At 42.1% G+C, this 13,810-nt stretch overlaps 1 protein-coding gene across 1 annotated transcript; it reads left to right on the forward strand.

Annotated features, from left to right (window-relative positions):
* Positions 1-10,112: 10,112 nt before the first annotated feature.
* On the forward strand, positions 10,113-13,219 carry fzd7a (frizzled class receptor 7a). Its single transcript, XM_020477110.2, has one exon. It carries the CDS (start codon positions 10,591-10,593, stop codon positions 12,283-12,285), a length of 1,695 nt encoding a protein of 564 aa, XP_020332699.1. The 5' UTR covers positions 10,113-10,590; the 3' UTR covers positions 12,286-13,219.
* Positions 13,220-13,810: the final 591 nt, after the last annotated feature.

The following is a 13,810-nucleotide window of genomic DNA, read 5'->3' on the forward strand; positions in this document are numbered from 1 at the left end:
ATGTTGGGGATGGTGTGGTATGCATGATCTATTGACATGGTCGGGGGTGTATAGTATGTTGGGGATGGTGTGGTATGCATGATCTATTGACATGGTGGGGGGGTATAGTATGTTGGGGATGGTGTGGTATGCATGATCTATTGACATGGTGGGGGGGGGGGGGTATAGTATGTTGGGGATGGTTGGTATGCATGATCTATTGACATGGTGGGGGGGCTATAGTATGTTGGGGATGGTGTGGTATGCATGATCTATTGACATGGTGGGGTGGTGGGTATAGTATGTTGGGGATGGTGTGGTATGCATGATCTATTGACATGGTGGGGGGGGTATAGTATGTTGGGGATGTGTGGTATGCATGATCTATTGACATGGTGGGGGGGTATAGTATGTTGGGGATGGTGTGGTATGCATGATCTATTGACATGGTGGGGGGTATAGTATGTTGGGGATGGTGTGGTGTGCATGATCTATTGACATGGTGGGGGGGGTATAGTATGTTGGGGATGGTGTGGTATGCATGATCTATTGACATGGTGGGGGGTATAGTATGTTGGGGATGGTGTGGTATGCATGATCTATTTACATGGTGGGGGGGTATAGTATGTTGGGGATGGTGTGGTATGCATGATCTATTGACATGGTGGGGTGGGGGGGTATAGTATGTTGGGGATGATGTGGTATGCATTATCTATTGACATGGTGGGGGGTATAGTATGTTGGGGATGGTGTGGTATGCATGATCTATTGACATGGTGGGGGGTATAGTATGTTGGGATGGTGTGGTATGCATGATCTATTGACATGGTGGGGGGGGGTATAGTATGTTGGGGATTGTGTGGTATGCATTATCTATTGACATGGTGGGGGGGTATAGTATGTTGGGGATGGTGTGGTATGCATGATCTATTGACATGGTGGGGGGGGGGTATAGTATGTTGGGGATGGTGTGGTATGCATGATCTATTGACATGGTGGGGGGGGTATAGTATGTTGGGGATGGTGTGGTATGCATGATCTATTGACATGGTGGGGGGGGGTATAGTATGTTGGGGATGGTGTGGTATGCATGATCTATTGACATGGTGGGGGGGGGGGGTATAGTATGTTGGGGATGGTGTGGTATGCATGATCTATTGACATGGTGGGGGGGTATAGTATGTTGGGGATGGTGTGGTATGCATGATCTATTGACATGGTGGGGTGGTGGGGTATAGTATGTTGGGGATGGTGTGGTATGCATGATCTATTGACATGGTGGGGGGGGTATGTTGTTTGAGTGTGTATTAATGGGGACAAAGTAGTAAAATGTTGGCTTATCACCAGAGGTGTGGACTCAAGTCACATTTCTTGGACCCTTCCCAACCCTCCCCAAGCCTCCCCAACCCTTCCCGAGCCTCCCCGAGCCTCCCCGACCCTCCCCGAGCCTCCCCGACCCTCCCTGAGCCTCCCCGACCCTCCCCGAGCCTCCCCGAAAAGTTGTGCGTGGCAGTACAGAGGAACGTCGGCGGGTGAATTCAGATGGAGCCCTTGGAAAGATGAAACACAAAATACTTATTTTCGGATATAAAGAAGATGCTCTACCAACAAAAAACGGATTTCAACTTGCAAAACATGCAGGAAGAAAATTACAGACGGAGGCGCAACAATTTCCAACTTTGTTTGACATTTGAAGCTGCACAAAGAACGGTAAGTCCTGGTTAATATAGCCGACAGCTATATATTCTATTACTTTACTGGTGTATCATGTAGGCTAATGTAACGTTAAATCAATGAGCCTCCACACAGTCAGTCAGTGCGGAACGTGATCATTGCACCCAAGATTGACATACAACTGGCTAAGCAGTTGGTAAATCCTGCCTGATGTTACTGCTGTTCCTAAAACCATTGACATACGTCAGCCTACTGTAACCACACAGAGAGAGTGTGTGTGTGTGTGTTAAGGTTGGGCGATTTGTGTACAAGCCTGCATCGCCCGATTGGGCCCCATAGCGATCCTCGTTCACTTTCTAATGGCTTCTCATGGAAATATAACGTTCATTTGGAAAGTAATAAATATAGAGATTATTTTAAAAGCATTCATGATTTGCGTAAATGTGATATACTATTACTCTTGTTGAAAATATGAAATGGTATTACATTTGGTGAAGAGCACATTGTGACTTGTTTTCGGACTTGACTTGGGACTTGAGTGCTAAGACTTGAGACTTCCTTGTGACTTGTAAAACAATGACTTGGTCCCACCTCTGCTAATCATTGACTGCTGTGTGTGCTACAGACTAATCCTACTACTGATGACCTTGACGACAGCTTTAGGAGTACAGAGCCTGTAGACACATTAGGTGAAAGCTTTCAGCCTGGAATCAAGATCAAGTTCAACATCAACTGACTTTGAAGCCAGGAGAGTCGAAGGTACATATTTATAGAAGCCATCTTGAGAAAACAAAATCACAGTGGTGCGTGGGTAAAATCACAGTGGTGCGTGGGTAAAATCACAGTGGTGCGTGGGTAAAATCACAGTGGTGCGTGGGTAAAATCACAGTGGTGCGTGGGTAAAATCACAGTGGTGCGTGGGTAAAATCACAGTGGTGCGTGGGTAAAATCACAGTGGTGCGTGGGTAAAATCACAGTGGTGCGTGGGTAAAACCACAGTGGTGCGTGGGTAAAATCACAGTGGTGCGTGGGTAAAACCACAGTGGTGCGTGGGTAAAATCACAGTGGTGCGTGGGTAAAATCACAGTGGTGTGCGTGGGTAAAATCACAGTGGTGCGTGGGTAAATCACAGTGGTGCGTGGGTAAAACCACAGTGGTGCGTGGGTAAAATCACAGTGGTGCGTGGGTAAAACCACAGTGGTGCGTGGGTAAAATCACAAAAATAAAAAAATTGCGTTGTTTGCTCTATAAACCTGTTAGTTTAGGACTAAAGGCAGAGACAATAAGACACAGTGATATATAGACCTAAAGGCAGAGACAATAAGAACACAGTGATATTAGTAGACCTAAGGCGAGACAAGAAGACACATGTGAATATATAGACCTAAAGGCAGAGACAATAAGAATACACAGTGATATATAGAGCCTAAAGCACTGAGACAAGTAAGACACAGTGATATAGAAGACCCTAAAGGCAGAGACAATAAGAAGACACAGTGATATATAGACCTAAAGGCAGAGACAATAAGAAGACACAGTGATATATAGGCCTAAAGGCAGAGACAATAAGACACAGTGATATATAGACCTAAAGGCAGAGACAATAAGACACAGTGATATATAGACCTAAAGGCAGAGACAAGAAGACACAGTGATATATAGACCTACAGCCTGAGACAATAAGACACAGTGATATATAGACCTACAGCCTGAGACAAGAAGACACAGTGATATATAGACCTAAAGGCAGAGACAATAAGAAGACACAGTGGCAGAATAAAATAACAGTAACAGCTACATGACCTACAGCATGGGTCAGGCAGGGTAATGTTAACATATTACATCTAGCTAAATGTTGAACTTCCATCCTCTCAGACCAGGGACACAATGTATGAATGAATGGTTGGATCATCTAGCTGAATGTTGAACTTCCATCCTCTCAGACCAGGGACACAATGTATGAATGAATGGTTGGATCATCTAGCTGAATGTTGAACTTCCATCCTCTCAGACCAGGGACACAATGTATGAATGAATGGTTGGATCATCTAGCTGAATGTTGAACTTCCATCCTCTCAGACCAGGGACACAATGTATGAATGAATGGTTGGATCATCTAGCTGAATGTTGAACTTCCATCCTCTCAGACCAGGGACACAATGTATGAATTAATGGTTGGATCAGAATCTCCGTTGTAATCTTTGGCCAGTACGGAGATTTAAATAAAACCACAAGTCCAAATCACTATCTAAGTCGATGGCTAATTTAGAAAAAGAGAATTTTTTTAGCTAGCTAGTCACTAGAGGACAACAACACAACAAGATGCAACAATTCAAGTTTTTTTTCTGTCAATAATGATATTTGGCTTTTGATGTGATTGGTTCTGAAGCCAAATCTAAACTGGCTTCCCGTGGCACTTTTTTTTTGTTGGTGCACCAGGACCAATCACAGCTGAGCTCCCTCAGTTTAGCTCAACGCTGATTGGCTATTATTATTTCAAAAATGTAATCAAGGGAGGCCAAATGCTCGCTGGCTTTCTTTGCAGTCAATGCTACAACAATGTCCTACTCTTTCTGACCAGACAGCATCAGATAAATAAGCTACGTATACTGAGACATGGGGAGAGTGGCTGTTACGGTACTCTTTGCATGGGGAGAGTGACTGTTACGGTACTCTTTGCATGGGGAGAGTGGCTGTTACGGTACTCTTTGCATGGGGAGAGTGACTGTTACGGTACTCTTTGCATGGGGAGAGTGGCTGTTACGGTACTCTTTGCATGGGGAGAGTGGCTGTTACGGTACTGTTTGCATGGGGAGACTGGCTGTTACGGTACTCTTTGCATGGGGAGAGTGGCTGTTACGGTACTCTTTGCATGGGGAGAGTGGCTGTTACGGTACTCTTTGCATGGGGAGAGTGGCTGTTACGGTACTCTTTGCATGGGGAGAGTGGCTGTTACGGTACTCTTTGCATGGGGAGAGTGGCTGTTACGGTACTCTTTGCATGGGGAGAGTGGCTGTTACGGTACTCTTTGCATGGGGAGAGTGGCTGTTACGGTACTCTTTGCATGGGGAGAGTGGCTGTTACGGTACTCTTTGCATGGGGAGAGTGGCTGTTACGGTACTCTTTGCATGGGGAGAGTGGCTATTACGGTACTCTTTGCATGGGGAGAGTGGCTATTACGGTACTCTTCTAGCTCATTTACTCTATTGTAGGCAGTGCTTGTCTACTCAACAGCACAACTACAAGTCAACCCCCCCCCCCCTCCTCAAACATTTCACATCTTGGCTAACAGCCCATCTCAATGCCCCATTATGGACTCTGAGTGTAACCAAACACACCAGTCTACTGTGGCCTTGTTTGATTACAGATGAACATGGCTTATTGCATGGTTACACATCCTCATGATCAGACGTAATGTTATTCACATCCTCACGATCAGTCTTCATGTCTTTCCAGGAGACTTGCAGTACTAACAAATATTCTGTAAGAGGTCGAAGCAGTTGGGGGTGAAGAAAGAGAGGCTTGTCCACCTGGCTGTGGAGTACAGAAAGTGACCAGACGGTTGTCTAGAAGGAGCCAGAGCCACAGCCCCCCCCCCCCCCCCCCCCCCCCCCCCCCAAACCCAACATCCCTGCCACATCGCCACAGCGCCAAAGCTTGCTAAACCAGCTGCCATTACTCAACACAAGAAGAGTTTCACCAGCTGAAGAACATTATGGAATCGGCCTGAAGATTCAACCAACACACCTTTAAAACCTCCACATCCATATCCAGACTTAATGTGGTAATAATATAAAATGGCTAGTAAGGTTAAAACTGCATTGTGCTATAGATATTGCTAGCTTTTGTACATACTGTATGTATATAATGATGTTTCATATATATATATTTTGGGGGGACTAATGAGTCCAGCTACATCAGAAACTAATAGTAATGACTTCAACTTCTTCATTAATTCATTATGATATTCATGAAATGTATTTAGATAAACTATCTTCCATCTAAAACAATGATGCAGGGAGTTTAAACAAATTTGTTGGCAAGTAATATGTATCACTAATTATTATGTCTGAAACACCTCTCATCACTAATCATTATGTCTGAAACACCTCTCATCACTAATCATTATGTCTGAAACACCTTCATCACTAATCATTATGTCTGAAACACCTCATCACTAATCATTATGTCTGAAACACCTCATCACTCATCATTATGTCTGAAACACCTCTCATCACTAATCATTATGTCTGAAACACCTCTCATCACTAATCATTATGTCTGAAACACCTCTCATCACTAATCATTGTCTGAAACACCTCATCACTAATCATTGTCTGAAACACCTCATCACTAATCATTATGTCTGAAACACCTCATCACTCATCATTATGTCTGAAACACCTCATCACTCATCATTATGTCTGAAACACCTCATCACTAATCATTATGTCTGAAACACCTCTCATCACTAATCATTATGTCTGAAACACCTTTCATCACTAATCATTATGTCTGAAACACCTTTCATCACTAATCATTATGTCTGAAACACCTCTCATCACTAATCATTATGTCTGAAACACCTCTCATCACTAATCATTATGTCTGAAACACCTCTCATCACTAATCATTATGTCTGAAACACCTCATCACTAATCATTATGTCTGAAACACCTCATCACTAATCATTATGTCTGAAACACCTCATCACTAATCATTATGTCTGAAACACCTCATCACTAATCATTATGTCTGAAACACCTCTCATCACTAATCATTATGTCTGAAACACCTCTCATCACTAATCATTATGTCTGAAACACCTCTCATCACTAATCATTGTCTGAAACACCTCATCACTAATCATTGTCTGAAACACCTCATCACTAATCATTATGTCTGAAACACCTCATCACTCATCATTATGTCTGAAACACCTCATCACTCATCATTATGTCTGAAACACCTCATCACTAATCATTATGTCTGAAACACCTCTCATCACTAATCATTATGTCTGAAACACCTTTCATCACTAATCATTATGTCTGAAACACCTTTCATCACTAATCATTATGTCTGAAACACCTCTCATCACTAATCATTGTCTGAAACACCTCTCATCACTCATCATTATGTCTGAAACACCTCATCACTAATCATTATGTCTGAAACACCTCATCACTAATCATTATGTCTGAAACACCTCTCATCACTAATCATTATGTCTGAAACACCTTTCATCACTAATCATTATGTCTGAAACACCTCTCATCACTAATCATTATGTCTGAAACACCTCTCATCACTAATCATTATGTCTGAAACACCTCTCATCACTAATCATTATGTCTGAAACACCTCTCATCACTAATCATTATGTCTGAAACACCTCTCATCACTAATCATTACGCCTGAAACACCTTTCATCACTAATCATTATGTCTGAAACACCTCTCATCACTAATCATTATGTCTGAAACACCTCTCATCACTATCATTATGTCTGAAACACCTCTCCTCACTAATCATTATGTCTGAAACACCTCTCATCACTAATCATTATGTCTGAAACACCTAATCACTAATCATTATGTCTGAAACACCTCTCATCACTAATCATTATGTCTGAAACACCTCTCATCACTAATCATTATGTCTGAAACACCTCATCACTAATCACTATGTCTGAAACACCTCATCACTCATCATTATGTCTGAAACACCTCATCACTAATCATTATGTCTGAAACACCTCATCACTAATCATTATGTCTGAAACACCTCATCACTAATCATTATGTCTGAAACACCTCTCATCACTAATCATTATGTCTGAAACACCTCATCACTAATCATTATGTCTGAAACACCTCATCACTAATCATTGTCTGAAACACCTCATCACTAATCATTATGTCTGAAACACCTCTCATCACTCATCATTATGTCTGAAACACCTCATCACTCATCATTATGTCTAAAACACCTCATCACTAATCATTATGTCTGAAACACCTCTCATCACTAATCATTATGTCTGAAACACCTTCATCACTAATCATTATGTCTGAAACACCTCATCACTAATCATTATGTCTGAAACACCTCATCACTAATCATTATGTCTGAAACACCTCTCATCACTAATCATTATGTCTGAAACACCTCATCACTGATCATTATGTCTGAAACACCTCTCATCACTAATCATTATGTCTGAAACACCTCTCATCACTAATCATTATGTCTGAAACACCTCTCATCACTAATCATTATGTCTGAAACACCTAATCACTAATCATTATGTCTGAAACACCTCTCATCACTAATCATTGTCTGAAACACCTCATCACTAATCATTATGTCTGAAACACCTCATCACTAATCATTATGTCTGAAACACCTCATCACTAATCATTATGTCTGAAACACCTCATCACTCATCATTATGTCTGAAACACCTCATCACTCATCATTATGTCTGAAACACCTATCATCACTAATCATTATGTCTGAAACACCTCATCACTAATCATTATGTCTGAAACACCTCTCATCACTAATCATTATGTCTGAAACACCTCATCACTAATCATTATGTCTGAAACACCTCATCACTCATCATTATGTCTGAAACACCTCATCACTCATCATTATGTCTGAAACACCTCATCACTAATCATTATGTCTGAAACACCTCTCATCACTAATCATTATGTCTGAAACACCTCTCATCACTAATCATTATGTCTGAAACACCTCTCATCACTAATCGTTATGTCTGAAAAACCATGTATATAACCATGTTATTGATTACTCCCTGTATATAACCATGTTATTGATTACTCCCTGTATATAACCATGTTATTGATTACTCCCTGTATATAACCATGTTATTGACTACTCCCTGTATATAACCATGTTATCTCTACTCCCTGTATATAGCCATGTTATCTCTACTCCCTGTATATAACCATGTTATTGATTACTCCCTGTATATAACCATGTTATCTCTACTCCCTGTATATAACCATGTTATTGATTACTCCCTGTATATAACCATGTTATTGACTACTCCCTGTATATAACCATGTTATTGATTACTCCCTGTATATAACCATGTTATTGATTACTCCCTGTATATAACCATGTTATCTCTACTCCCTGTATATAACCATGTTATTGATTACTCCCTGTATATAACCATGTTATTGATTACTCCCTGTATATAACCATGTTATTGATTACTCCCTGTATATAGCCATGTTATCTCTACTCCCTGTATATAACCATGTTATTGATTACTCCCTGTATATAACCATGTTATTGATTACTCCCTGTATATAACCATGTTATTGATTACTCCCTGTATATAACCATGTTATCTCTACTCCCTGTATATAACCATGTTATTGATTACTCCCTGTATATAACCATGTTATTGATTACTCCCTGTATATAACCATGTTATTGATTACTCCCTGTATATAACCATGTTATCTCTACTCCCTGTATATAACCATGTTATTGATTATTCCCTGTATATAACCATGTTATTGATTACTCCCTGTATATAACCATGTTATTGATTACTCCCTGTATATAACCATGTTATCTCTACTCCATGTATATAACCATGTTATTGATTACTCCCTGTATATAACCATGTTATTGATTACTCCCTGTATATAACCATGTTATTGATTACTCCCTGTATATAACCATGTTATTGATTACTCCCTGTATATAGCCATGTTATTGATTACTCCCTGTATATAACCATGTTATCTCTACTCCCTGTATATAACCATGTTATTGATTACTCCCTGTATATAACCATGTTATCTCTACTCCCTGTATATAACCATGTTATCTCTACTCCCTGTATATAACCATGTTATTGATTACTCCCTGTATATAACCATGTTATTGATTACTCCCTGTATATAACCATGTTATTGACTACTCCCTGTACATAACCATGTTATTGATTACTCCCTGTATATAACCATGTTATTGATTACTCCCTGTATATAACCATGTTATTGATTACTCCCTGTATATAACCATGTTATCTATTTGCATTTTAATGTTTCATCTTTAACTCTGTTGTAAATGGACCCATAAATCAGCAGCATTTCACTGTTAAATCTACAATTGTTGTCTATGAAGCATGTGACAAATAAAATTAGATTTTGATTTGAGATTATGCACCAAAAATATTTCAGGAATGGGCTTTTTTAAGTTTAATCAAATGAAATAAAAAGAAATCTGTAGAAAAAAATAAGGGGATAAAAAGTTATTAAACAACCCGTTTGCCATAATTCCCTCAATCCAATCAGGAAGGAGACGCAAAGGAAAACAAACCCTGTGATTAGTCGGGAGACCCCATGGTTTTCAGGCGCCCCGCCCTTACATTGTGGCTTGTGAATGAGGGGTAACTAGAAACCGACGTCACATCATCGTGTGCTCTTTTGTGTGCCACAGCTCCAACTTTGTAGTGTCCAGCAAGGCAACGCTATGGACAGTGTGCACGATAAGAAAACTGCAACTTTAATTTAACAATATTTAATACATTTACATGCGTAACGATCTCCAACACAAGCGAGAAGATGCGCGCTTTGGAACCTTCATTTTAACTAAGGAGACAGTGAATTACTTTTTAAGCTGTTGATCCTGAGAAGGAAACGCAAAGGAGTACATTTTTCTAACGCAAATGAGTACCTTTTTCTACAGCTATTTACAAAGACCTGAGACCAAGAAGTCATGAGAATACGGAGACCATGCGCACGGTTTTGTGAACTTGTACAAGCAGTTTAGGCTCGAGACACAAAAGCGAAAACCGTTTTATATGTAAGAGGTCATTTTTCTGGTATATATGAAACTCGAGTTTTTGAAAAGGAACATTTTTTACATTTAGGATTTTATTCAATGTTTTTTATTTTAACTATGGTGGAATCGGCTCATTGGGCAGGTACGGCGCGTTGTGCGCTGGTGATCTTGTGTGCGCTTTTCCCGTTGTGTTCAGGCCAGTACCACGGTGAGAAGGGCATCTCTATACCCGAACACGGCTTCTGCCAGCCCATCTCCATACCCCTCTGTACGGACATCGCCTATAACCAGACCATCATGCCGAATCTCCTCGGTCACACGAACCAGGAAGACGCCGGGCTTGAGGTCCACCAGTTCTACCCGCTCGTCAAGGTCCAGTGTTCCATGGACCTGAAGTTCTTCCTATGTTCTATGTACGCGCCGGTCTGTACGGTCCTCGAGCAGGCTATCCCGCCGTGCAGGTCCCTGTGTGAGCGGGCGAGACAAGGCTGCGAGGCCCTGATGAATAAGTTCGGTTTCCAGTGGCCTGAGAGGCTCCGCTGTGAGAACTTCCCCGTCCACGGAGCGGGAGAGATCTGTGTGGGTCAAAACACCTCGGACACTGGTAGCCCCACCTCGTACCCAACACCCTACCTTCCTGAGCTCATGACTCTACCCCCCAATATGGGTCGACCGAGCCAGCAACAGGAGTTCTCCTGCCCGCTACAACTGCAGGTGCCCAACTATCTGAACTACTATTTTATGGGGGTTAAGGACTGCGGCGCGCCTTGCGAGCCCACCAAGTCCAACGGGTTGATGTATTTTCGGGAGGAGGAGGTGAAGTTTGGCCGGCTCTGGGTCGGGATCTGGTCCATTCTGTGCTGTGCGAGCACCCTGTTCACAGTGCTGACCTATCTAGTGGACATGAGACGGTTCTGCTACCCAGAGAGGCCTATCATCTTCCTCTCCGGCTGTTACTTCATGGTGGCCACTGCCTACGCCGCCGGGTTTATCTTAGAGGATAAAGTGGTGTGTGTTGATAAATTCAAGGATACTGGTTATAAGACTGTAGCTCAGGGAACTAAGAAGGAGGGCTGTACAATTCTCTTTATGATTGTGTATTTCTTCGGCATGGCCAGCTCTATATGGTGGGTGATTCTGTCCTTCACATGGTTCCTCTCTGCCGGTATGAAGTGGGGGCATGAAGCCATTGAGGCCAACTCTCCGTATTTCCACCTCGCTGCCTGGGCTGTACCCGCTGTTAAAACGATTACCATCCTGGCCATGGGACAGGTGGATGGAGATCTACTCACAGGGGTGTGTTATGTGGGCATCAACAGTGTGGATTCCTTGCGTGGTTTTGTTCTGGCACCTCTGTTTGTCTACTTGTTTATAGGGACGTCGTTCCTTCTCGCGGGATTTGTCTCTCTGTTCCGGATCAGAACTATCATGAAACACGACGGAACCAAGACGGAGAAGCTGGAGAAGCTTATGGTTCGGATCGGAGTGTTCAGTGTCCTCTACACCGTTCCTGCCACGATCATCATAGCCTGTTACTTCTACGAGCAGGCGTTCCGTGAACAGTGGGAGAAAACTTGGCATAGACAGATCTGTAAAAGGTTTGCTGTGCCTTGTCCACCAAACAATGTTGCGCTCATGACCCCAGACTTTACTGTCTTCATGATCAAGTATTTGATGACTTTGATTGTCGGCATCACCTCCGGGTTTTGGATATGGTCAGGCAAAACACTGCAGTCATGGCGCAGGTTCTATAAGAGACTGAGTACCAGCAACGAGGGAGAAACGACAGTATGAACATCAATGACAGACCGAGTACCAGCAACCAGGGAGAAACGACAGTATGAACATCAATGACAGACCGAGTACCAGCAACGAGGGAGAAACGACACTATGAACATCAATGACAGACCGAGTACCAGCAACCAGGGAATGATAATATAATAGACGGTGTCCCAAATGGCACCCTACGCCCTATTTAGTGCACTGCTTTTGTCCAGGACCCATATAGTAGTGCACTAGTAAGGGAGTAGGGTGCCATTTGGGATCAGAACATAACGCATGGAATAAGACCTATGATGAGGTCAATCCGCCCCCCTCCCGAACTGAACGATCAGAATCCTTTCAGGAGCCAATAAAAAGCCACTGTGGTTTCCTAGATCCCAGGGTTGTTGTTACGAAAACAAGCTCATACGGACACTTTATTGTGCAATGATCATCTGAAGAGGAATACGGAGAAACTGATCGTTACCGGCATGTAGGTCCAATTCTGAATCATGTAGAGCCCCTGGGTGTTTGTAAGAAAGTGTTTTTCATTACAGAGGTGATCCTGTAACAATTGTATACAATGAATGAGCCTATTCACACTATAGAGCTACGACGACATCATATAACGCTACTGGCTTCAGTTGAAGACAGAACATGTTTGACCTGATGAATTTATACTGCATTTTTGTTTGACATTCACAGCCAACCAGTGACAATCATGTATATTTTTGTGGCACAGTAAGACTGACAGACATTGCATTTAGAGATGGGATAGAATATGCATGTGTGTAGCAGTGGAATTATGCATATCTTGCAAAAACATATATTGTTTTCTTCAAAAAATTAGATATATTTTGGATAAAAATCATGCAATTTTTTTTACAAATGCTTTTTAATGCTGTAAACGGTTTGTAGGCTACATGTACAATTTCACGGATTAAAATTATTATTATTATTTTTTAAATGTCTTGCTTTTATGGTCAATGTGTGAGAATAGTTTATATTTAGAGGAATAGGTTATTGTAAGTCGATGATTTAAGGGATAGTTCACTCAAACCCTCACCCTGTAAGCAGTCTATGGAGGTAGGACAGCAATCCATGCTGTGGTTTAGTTTCCCTGGCACGGTTTACAAATGCTAAAGTTTTTGAATTTGTGGACGCAAATCCCATTCAAGTCCTGGTACCGATATTAGCTTTTTTTCCGCGCCTCACGTTTGAACATGATGCGTGAAAAATGTAGTTATCCAACAATTTGTATGCCACCATCTTGGTCTATTTAAAATCTCCTCTCATTGATTGAGACAGGTGGGTGTCCACTCCAAAGTGCCGCCCCCTGCAACGAGACTTGGACGTTTGGAACGAGGCAGCAGGTAGTCTAGTGGTTAGAGGAGGCAGGTAGCCTAGTGGTTAGAGGAGGCAGGTAGCCTAGTGGGTGGAGGAGGCAGGTGGCCTAGTGGTTAGAGGTGGCAGGTAGCCTAGTGATTAGAGGAGGCAGGTAGCCTAGTGGATGGAGGAGGCAGGTGGCCTAGTGGTTAGAGGTGGCAGGTAGCCTAGT

The sequence above is a fragment of the Oncorhynchus kisutch genome, linkage group LG26, assembly GCF_002021735.2.
Source record: "Oncorhynchus kisutch isolate 150728-3 linkage group LG26, Okis_V2, whole genome shotgun sequence".
In the NCBI taxonomy this organism is placed as follows: Eukaryota; Metazoa; Chordata; class Actinopteri; order Salmoniformes; family Salmonidae; genus Oncorhynchus; species Oncorhynchus kisutch.

Bases quoted from the DNA above. Each gene is read 5' to 3' on its own strand.
- fzd7a (XM_020477110.2), top strand. From the start codon at position 10,591: ATGTTTTTTATTTTAACTATGGTGGAATCGGCTCATTGGGCAGGTACG.